Here is a 10,083-nt window from a genome sequence, read left to right on the forward strand (position 1 = left end):
AGACCTCAATGTACTTACCATAATTTGAAATGATAGATAAAAGACAAAGTTTAGATCTGAAAATTTTAGCTGCATTTATTATAAAAGTGTACAACCAGCTGCACTGTAAATGCTCTAATAAGAAAAAAAGAAATCTTCCTGCCGGCGATTTAATTTCAAAATAAATGCTGCTATTCTGTGAAGGCTTCAGAGGTTTCTTAGAACATTTGTAAAAGAGCATCATTATGAAGACAAAAAAAACCGCATCACACAGGTCAGGGAAAAGGTTGCGGGGACGTTTCAAGGAAAATTAGGTTATAAAACATCTGAGGAAATTTTGAATGTCTCATGGAGCGCTGTTCAGTCAATAATCTGAAAATGGAAAAATCAAACTGAGAATCTGTAGCAAAACATTTATATTGACAGACTCTGAATATAACTCCTATCAAGAAAAACTAAACACTTTTCAAAATGCTTTTTATTTGATTTGGAATCCATCCATTAATTACCTCTCCCTTTATAGCCATGCACTATTTTCATCTGAAATTCCCCTCAATAATAGTTATTGTTTGTTTTTTTTTTACAACAAAACTAAAAAAAAAAAAAAAGCTTTAAAGAGCAAGAATATCTCTCTGAGAAATTGGAATAAGAAAGAGCAAATAAACTTATTTTAACTGAAGCAAACATAATGATTCGAAAGCAAACAACTAGACTTAAAACAAATACTTAGATACACTAAGACAAATATTGCCTCTTATCTCAAACTGTGGAGATAGGCAATATATAGTAAATAGTCAAAAAATGTGGAAGCATTTATTTGCTTCTTTACAATGTGAACTCTGCCCTACTTTGAAACATTATTTAGCCAACCCCAACTACCAATTACCACCAGATAAACAGTAAACTTTTTGAACACAATCTTAGTAAGACCACACAGAAATAGGGGATGTTTTCTGATCTCAAAGCTAAAAGTCAAAATTGAATTTTATTAATCTGGAACATTATTCTAAAAATAAAGAATCCATATTTGAATTGGTTCTTTGGTGTCCGTAAGAAAACATAAAATGCAAAAAGTAAAGGAAAACTTGATGCAATTTTACTGTGTAACGTTCCCATAATTTGCACTTTAAGATACACTTTTAAAATCGACTAAAATATATTATGTATTGAATCAATTAAACCTTCACATAGCTTGACCGAATGAGCATCTAATAGGAACGTATGTGGCTATGACAGATAGGATTGCTTTTAAATGGTAAATGTCATGATCCATTTTGTGGCCTGACTTGTAGATTTACTAAGAATCATATTCTGACCTAGAGCTGTCCCAGAAAGCAGAGGGTTCATGAGCAGAGGCTTGAATCTAAAGTTGAGCTAACACTGCCCCCCAGTGTTCACTGAGAGAAATCAAACTGTCAGTCTATAGAATCCCACACACACACAAATCTATATAAAGTGGGACCTCTACAGGGTACAAATTATGTACATGAGGTTGTGATTTTTTTTTTTTTTTTTTTACCTTGAAAGAGATATTTTCTTTCATGTTTAAAGGCTGTTTGTTAATAGAGGAGGGAGTTTGAGTTAATCCAGAACCTTAATCAGTTCTTTTCTATATAACCAGACTGGTGACTTGGAAAAATCATTAAAAAAAAAAATAGATTTATGCTGATTTTTAATGTTTATAAAAAAGATCTTAATACAAAATTTAAAGAGGAAGGTGTCAGAATTAGGAACATTAGTGCCATTTCTTTGCTTTTTCCAGGTAATACCATTTTGTTATTGTCTTGAAATCATTGCCTTTTTTTCCCCATTAATTACTGTAATTCAGAGTTTAGAAATGCATTCTTCAAGGTGGCTGCACCTTAAGGAGCTTGTTGCTCTGCTGGCTTGTTTCTGATCTTTTAAAGTTATTTTGGTTTCCTTCGTTTGGGGTTGAAAATTTCTTTTTTTTTTCAAAGTTTTTGCCTCTGGTGTTGGATGCTGTGCAACTGGAAGGATTTTTTCCTTAATGAAGATTTGTTGTAATGCATAAGTGTAATATCCATAGCAAGTTAGGGATTTTTTTCAGTTGGAGGTAGCTCGTTAACATCTCTAAAGCTGAAATGATAATTAAACTACTTACACACAGGTAAGTTGAAAAGAAGGAACTGAGGTGGGAGGTGGGTTGTCACTGCATTTGAACAACAGGTATTGTCATCAAGACATGTTGCTGTGAAGATTTGTCTCTGCAGTCAAGATATTAAACTGTTGGATGTTGGTTTTCAGCCATATTATTTGCCCAGAGAGTTTACCAGTGTCCTGTTACTGACATTTTACATTCAACTTTCTGCCGTTGCCAACACTGCATGTGAGGTAATCAGCTCTACTGTTGCTGAGCTCCAGTCATAACGACCAAATGCATTTGTGGCAATAACTGGTTATTTCAATCATGCCTGAGGTCTTACTCTAGAGAGGAGGTCTTACTCTCAGGAGTATGACCTCCTCTTAGGAAATCCGATCTCGTTTGTTTTTGCTCAGTATCAGCCACTTTATAAGAGACAAACTGCATTAAAAAGAAAAAGATGGTCACAGTAAGCTGAAAAAACCCTGCAAGGTTGTTTTGAGCTATCGATCCCCCACTCCCCCAGAGTGGCAGTCTGGGGGAGTGGGGGATCAAACTCCCAATCTCAGGATTCAAAGCCCTATGCCATGACCACTAGGCAACTCCCACCCTATTGAATCACTGCACCTCTGACTTCCCGTACCAGACTGAGTCATGTCATCTGCAGATACACTTAGATGACTGTGCAATGATTGTAAGAGGATTGTAAATATCAAAAGAAAAAGGAACAAGTTGAATCCTGACAATGCCATGTCATGTTAGAAGAAGTTGGGGTATTGGAAGAGTTAACATACCTTTTTGTTCACCTGGACAACAAACTAGACTGGAAACGCCACCGTAAGGCTGATTACAAGAAAGGACAGAGCAGAATGCACTTTTTAAGGAAGCTTAGGTCTTTCAGGGTTTGAAATAAGATGTTAAAAATCTTCTATAAATCTGTTGTGAAGAGTATGATCTTCCCTCCTTCATCTGCTAGGGTAACAGCCATCTTAGAGTTAGTGTTAATCTTAATGTTCAGAAAAAAAACTATAATACGTTTAAGTTGCATTTTAGTCATTATGATATGTGATAGTTTTATCCGCTTTTAATCGACTAAAACCTAAAAAGGTTTTTAGTCGACTAAAACCGATCACTTTTTAGTCTAAAACTAGGCTAAAACCTGAAAAGGTTATAGTATCTGACTGACAGCTCTTGCCTAGATAACACAATAGCTGGGTATAGTGCAGTTAATCATTGCTGTTTGGCAGAAAACTTTGATTTATAAAATTCAAAGAAACTTTTTAATGAATTAATGCCCTATTTTATATATTTTTTTAAACTTTCTCACAAAAGTTTACTCAACTCTTCTTCCTGAGCACATTTGGCTTCTTAACTTGGAGGAGCAGAATCTAACCCTGGCTCTTTCAAACTCTGCTACAAGCAGGTCATGATTGATTTCAGTCAATTCAGAAATAGTTTCTTAACCCTAAAAAGAAAAAGAAAACAATCAGATCGTGTTTAACAGTCTTTATTAGGATGATGCTCACTGTTTTCCATAATATTCTTGATTTTCCTTGTGAAATCGTCTCCAGAGTTTCAAGAGGAGTTCCCAGAAAGGAGTATATCAGCTTGTTGAGCTTCCTTAAGTCATTTGATCTGATGCTGTTACTACAGCAGGTGATGACAGAAGAGGTCGCACCGTCCACAACAGACTTATAGAGGACATGCAGCATCGTCCTAGAAACACTGAAGGACCAGTCTGCTCTGTCCATTCTGGTAAACTTCTTAATAGTTGTGTCTCCGGTTCAAGCTTGTTGTCCAGGTGAACACCAAGGTATTAAATCTTCTCCACCACTCGCACTTCTTTACCGATGATGTTAATAATATTCTATATATTCCTGTTTCTTCTGGAATTTACAACCATCGCTCTTGTTTTGTTCACATTCAGGATCCAAAGATTGCTTCAATCCATCTCCATCTCTGTTTGTCTATTTCCCTTTTTTTACTGTCTTGACCTTAAGTTGCTTCTGTGTTTAATCCAGTTTCCCTGCCTGAATGCTCCCCTTTTCTTCCCAAGCAGTTCCTTCAGATCACTAAGGACCCAAGGCTTATTAATGGGGAAGCATTTTACTACTTGATGGGGAGGCTGTTATCTACATAGAAGTTTATGTAGCCAGTCACATCCTCTCCCAGTGCCTGAAAGTGAATTACAGTCTGTAGCCTCAAAAGAACCATGCAGGTCTTCTTCAGCCTTCTTACAGTTCTTTTTAATAAAAGTTTTCTCTTATTAAATATAATTTAAATTCAAGAATACTTTAATAATCCCAAGGGGAAATTAAATGTTGCAGTAACTTACAGTTGTTGTTTTTTTTTCTATGAGTCTGTATTGGTCTGTTTGCACCATATCTGGAGAAGCCTCTGACTGAAGACACTTTGTTGTTGTTTAAAAATCTTCTGAACACAATGCTGGCCATTTACGATAATCTTTTTCACTTTATGAAGGATTCTCTTTTGTGAAAACATCACCAGAGGTTCTGGAGAAGCTTTTTTTTATTTTTAAAGTAGACCTAGGGTGTCTGCCTCACAGACTTTCCATTGATGGAAGGCAGAAAATCACCATAACTTACAGAAATAAAGGCTTTTAATTAACATGCTAACCAATAGATATGACTATGTGATTGAATAATGTGAACTGTGTGACATACATTAAAGATCTCTGCATTTCTACACCTCTAAGCTGTCTGTCTCTCTGGTTCTTTTTCCTGTAAAGAGATCACTCAGGAATAACTATTTAAATAACACTTCATAACTTATATGTATTGAATAACCAGGAGACATGACAACAGATTGTCATAGAAATTGTAATCTTGCTCAGATCGGAGAAGTTACTTAGAGTTTACAGAAGGCAGCTGCTCACCTCTCAGGAAATGGCCCTGATTAACAGTTAAAAAGGCATTTTATACATCTCCAGTCTGCCACATCATCACATTTTACATCATACACGTTAGCAGATGAGTAAACATCCATGGCTGCAGCCTTATCAAAATATTACACTTCGTTCTTAGCCGAAGGACATCGCTCTCATTGCATTCCCAAATATTTGCCATGTACAAAATGAAGATTATAACTGTATATCCGGACAGAGGAACTGTCCTAATTAGATAAACTATTGTGGAAAACATCAGTTCTGACACGCAACAGGCAGCTAATATTAAGGTGTAAAAAAAATCATCATTGATAATTATCCTAAAACCCTTATTAGATACTGTTTTAGAAATCATCCAATTGGTAAATAGAGGGTGTAGTTTAATTTCAGTATAGATACAGCCATGGTAACTATAGAGTTCCACTGAATAAAATTATTGATTGTAGTTTGGTAAAAGTCACGCCGTGCTGTCCATCAAACATATCAATGTACAAACATGTGTGCTGCGGTGAGATTATTATAAAATAATTAAACAAAATTTCTGGAGTACATAAAAAAATGTGAGGTGGGGAGGAAAACTAACACTGCATAACACCCTGAAAAAACCATCCTGTGAAACACAGTAGTGGCAGCATCATGCAGTGAGGATGCTTTTCTTAATCAGACAAGGGGAACCTATAGCATGACACTGCATTGAAATAAGTAACCAATTATGAATGTAAAGTGAAAGACGTGCAAATTTTGCAAGACACAGTTTGGGAAACATTAACATTACATCACATTAATATGGCCGGATGTGTGTAAACTTATGCACTTTAATGTAACGCATGCTCCCATTTTCAATACTAGTGATTGAGGATGCTCAGATGAATTTGCTGCTACATGCGGTTATAGAAAGAATCCTCTAGATGGCGATGCTGCATCATTTGGTTCCAAGCCCCCAAAACAAACATCAGAGAAACAGATAACTGCAGACATAAAATATATTTTATTTGAAGCACTTTTTTGTTTACCGATAGACACTATCCAACAGCTCATTTTATAGCCCACTTCAAATGCCACAAACATCAAGACATTTCCAGTCCATCACAGTAGATTCAATGCTGCCAATATTCATACAAGGAGCTAAAACCATAAAGCTAGAAAAAATAACAAAACCACATCATTTTGTTACCTTTATAGTCACAAACAAATCTGTTCCAGTAATATATCAGCATCAGCTTCCATAAAAACAAACTGTTATTGCAGCAGCAAAACTGGATACAATCTAGATTATGAGAGAAATTTAGAGAGGAATGTATTTTAATGTGCACAGACACAAGAGCATGGCTTAATACCATCATAAGACAAATGTATCTTTGTGTGTGAAACCTTGGAGGGATTGACTCCTTAGTAACCCAAGATATCATTGTACCTTTGTGACTGAAGGCCTGCATCAGCAGTGTGAAAACCAGAGGGGAAAGTTTGAACGGAGAGAGATGAATTTCTGAGATGGACTCTGAAAAAAAAAAGGGCTATGGCTTTTTTAAGTCATAAAGACTCAGGATTCTGTCATTGGTTTTAAACCTGCTCTACTGGTGTTCACTAAAAGGGAAGTATTGTGTTCTCAATGTAAAAATAAATTGGATATCTGTTTATTGTGCTTTGACTGTCTTACAATCTATTTTTGGCAAATTGTTAAACCATGTTCTTGAGAAATATTTGACCCCCAGCAGATTTCATCAATAAACGTCACAACGTACAGGAGATCCAACTGTGCAGTAATGCATTTGCATAGAGCCTCCTCTTCCATCATTCATAAAGCACATGTCCAGGTTTAAAACACAGTTCTTAGCAGAACACTGATATTTGTCACCAAAATAACAAACCGCATATATATTCTGTATAACGGCTATTCTAAATACAAAAGTGCACCAAACAAATACGCACCCAAAAGTAATAACTTTCATCATGTCATGTTCTACAGACAAATAAATGTTGCATTCATTCAACATAAAAAAAGGTTTTCCTTTAAGGCTTTACTTTGTAAATCCAATAAATCACCATGCAAGTTTGCACATTCCATTTCAAGCAGGCAATGAGACATCGAGATATAAAGCTGACACAAAGAGAGCAGGTGAGGTTTTCTATTTATTGCAGTTTTACTAAAACATGGTAAATGTATTTTTCTGGATCACCCACCCACACAAACAGGGGCGGATTTAGGAAATTTGGGGCCATAGGCAAAGATAGGCATGGGGCCCTTTGAAATGGGAAGACAACACATAAAACAGACCAATTATACAGATACAGAAATAAATATAGAATAGACATACATTATTTGTTCTACCCTCTCTTCTTATGCATGTTCTTGCTGTTTTCCTTTGTTTTCTTTGACCCCTTTTCTTTTCATATTGGCAATGTGCTCAGCTAACTTTTCATGCTGTCTCAAAAGGAATGAAGGATGTTTTCCAATCAATAAGCCCATTCTAAATTAGCTGTTTGCTCCTTCCTGTTTTCACTGTAGACAAGCCATGATCTGCTCATCTGTTCACCATTTTTTATTTGAATAAAATGAAAGGTGCAAGAAACAAGAACACAAAAAAAAAAAAAGAAAACAAGAAGCCGGGGTAACAAACCAACTGCCCCGGAAAACAAAAGTCCCCGCCTTTAAAAAATGGCCCCAAAAGCCCCAAGAACAAAAAAAAGCATAAAAAGTTGCTAGATTTGGCGCTAGAGATGTCTGAAAAGTCACTAAATATAGCAACTAAAGCGTTAAGTTGGCATCACTGCTTTTCCCTCTGTTTGTTTTCAAATGTCTGTCTGTTTGGACCCTTCTGAACATCTGCAGCAGATGGACTGTTCGAATATGTGGACACTGAAGGGGGGGCTGAGACACACTTAATATTATAAGCATTCTGATGGCATTTTAATGAAAATATTTTTATCAAAAACAGAAGTGTTCACAAATAAGTAATAGCGGTATTAACCATACATGTAAAAGGAGTTTTATGGGCCCCCCAGGAACCTGGGGCCCCAGGCAACTGCCTAGTTTTGCCTAATGGTAAATCCGCCCCTGCCACACAAACACACACACATTATGTCACTTTTTCAGGTTTATCAGGCAAACTAAGAACAAAAGGAAAAAGGACACCCTTTGCCTCCAGAGGAGCCTTCAGCGCATCCTCGACAAAGTAGTCATTCTCCTCCTCCACCACAAACTGAAGGGTCTGGCTTTTATTCACGCAGTAGATGCAGTTCCCGATAACAGCACACCTGAAGGGGAGATGACTCCCCGGCCTCTGCGATGCACAATCGTGCCACATTTTCACGATGGTGTTGTACTTGAAGACACTGATCCCTTGCTCTCGATTCACATCGAATCGATAAATGAAACTTTTCAGCGCCACCATGTCGCTGGATTTCTTTCTGCTGTTGTTGTAGGGGCACTCCTGCCACTCGTCCCTCTTTGAGTCGTACTTGAGGAGGCGGTAGAAAAGGGAGCCTCCTGAAACGTAGAGCTCTCCGCTGCAGGTGGTGGCTTCGTGGGCCACTGCGAACGCCCCCTTGGGCAAGGGGGCAATCATCGTCCAGCGGTCCATCCGAGGATCGTATTTCTCTACTGTGAACAAACATTCGCCTCCGATGGCGTACAGGCTGCCATCCATGGACACCAGCTTTAGCTGTGCTCGGGCCTGGTTTAAAGGTTTTATTTCAGCCCAGCGGTTGGTGACTGGGTTGTAACAAAAGACCTTATCTGACACCTGACCCTTGTCCTTATAGCCCTTTATCCCCCCGGCCACAAACAGGTAGTTGTGCATGGTGCAAATCCCACAGCCTTTAGTGTTTACATCATCTGGGATCACAGTCAGAGGTCGCCAGTCGTTTTCAGCTTCATTAAAGTAATATATCATATGGTTCTCCTCTGAAGACCCAATAGACAAGGGGCTCTGTGGGCGACTGCCACAGCGGCTCGGCGGCCGACTACCAACACGATCAAACACGTCATTTACCTCTGCAACCATCAAAGTCTTTTTCCCTTCCATTCTCTTCTTCAAGATCAGATCCCTTTCAGACCCAGTAAGGCGTCCATAAACTGCTGGGTCTTTGAGGATCTGAAGGAAGTTGTCGCTCATGAATCTATAGGCAGTCTCCTTCAGCTCACTGAGTCGCTGCTTCTTAGCGATGGTCAGAATCTCATAGCAGTTCTCTGCTGTGATCTGCTCAGACATGCGGTCCATGGCCGCCTGAACAGCACAGGGGATCTGCAGGATTTTAGCTCCTGTGATGACATCAACCACATTATCCTTGCTAACACTGATCTGGGAGGTGTAAATATAGTCAATTAGTGTTGACAAAGTCTTATAATTCATGCCCTTCACTTTAAGGATGTTACGGGACAGGCGTGCTTTGAAGTAGTCACTTTTTTCTGCAAGGACAGACTTGTGAGCATTGATGGTCTGTCCACCAACTTCAATCACCAAGTCAGGTTCTTTTGTAGTTTGTGCAGCGACAGCTTCCTGGCTGCTGTCAGTGCAGCCTTTTGGTTTTAGAACTGACCAATCATTTTCCTGTCTGCTTTGATTTCCAGGGTAATCTGCATTAAAAGACACTTTAGCTTTGGACCCGTTGTGGATTTCTGGACCTTCACTATTTTGCTGCAAACCAGCAAAGGTATTAGACACACCAGAGTCTGCATTAGGAGAGTTGTTTGAAATTCCAGTATTTTTAGAAAGTTGATCCGCTTTTGAGGTATAGGAGCTGCTTCCTTTCGGATGATCACAGTGGTTGTTCTCTATCGGCCTTCCATCGAGCAGGTATTCCTGCTCAAACACTGGAGGAGAGCTGAAATCTGTGTCCCCTTCCAGGAAGCCCTGGACGAAACCTGGACATACATTGTTGTTGGCGAGTGTGACGGGGTCAGGGTTCATGTTGCGGGTGATGGCATCAGCCTCCACAGCGATGGCTCCTCTTCCCTGCCTGAGGCTCTCGTTCATGTCACTCAACTCAGGCGGCGTCCTCGAAGGCCATGATGAGAGATCAAACAAATCATTCGGTCTGTTTTCTCTCTGACTCTAAACAGAAAAGGAAACAACCGGAGTTAAACTAAGATGGATAT

At 38.6% G+C, this 10,083-nt stretch overlaps 1 protein-coding gene across 1 annotated transcript in view; it reads right to left on the reverse strand.

Annotated features, from left to right (window-relative positions):
- Positions 1–7,714: 7,714 nt before the first annotated feature.
- kbtbd11 (kelch repeat and BTB (POZ) domain containing 11) overlaps positions 7,715–10,083 on the reverse strand; it is a 4,204-nt gene continuing 1,835 nt past the window's right edge. Inside the window, exon 2 of the mRNA XM_015396271.1 lies at positions 7,715–10,039. Within this exon, the coding sequence (XP_015251757.1) occupies positions 8,063–9,961 (1,899 nt within the window). The 5' untranslated portion in view covers positions 9,962–10,039 and the 3' untranslated portion in view covers positions 7,715–8,062. The remainder of the gene's footprint in view (positions 10,040–10,083) is intronic.

This window comes from Cyprinodon variegatus, unplaced genomic scaffold (assembly GCF_000732505.1).
Source record: "Cyprinodon variegatus isolate N-32 unplaced genomic scaffold, C_variegatus-1.0 Scaffold27, whole genome shotgun sequence".
NCBI classification, from domain to species: Eukaryota; Metazoa; Chordata; class Actinopteri; order Cyprinodontiformes; family Cyprinodontidae; genus Cyprinodon; species Cyprinodon variegatus.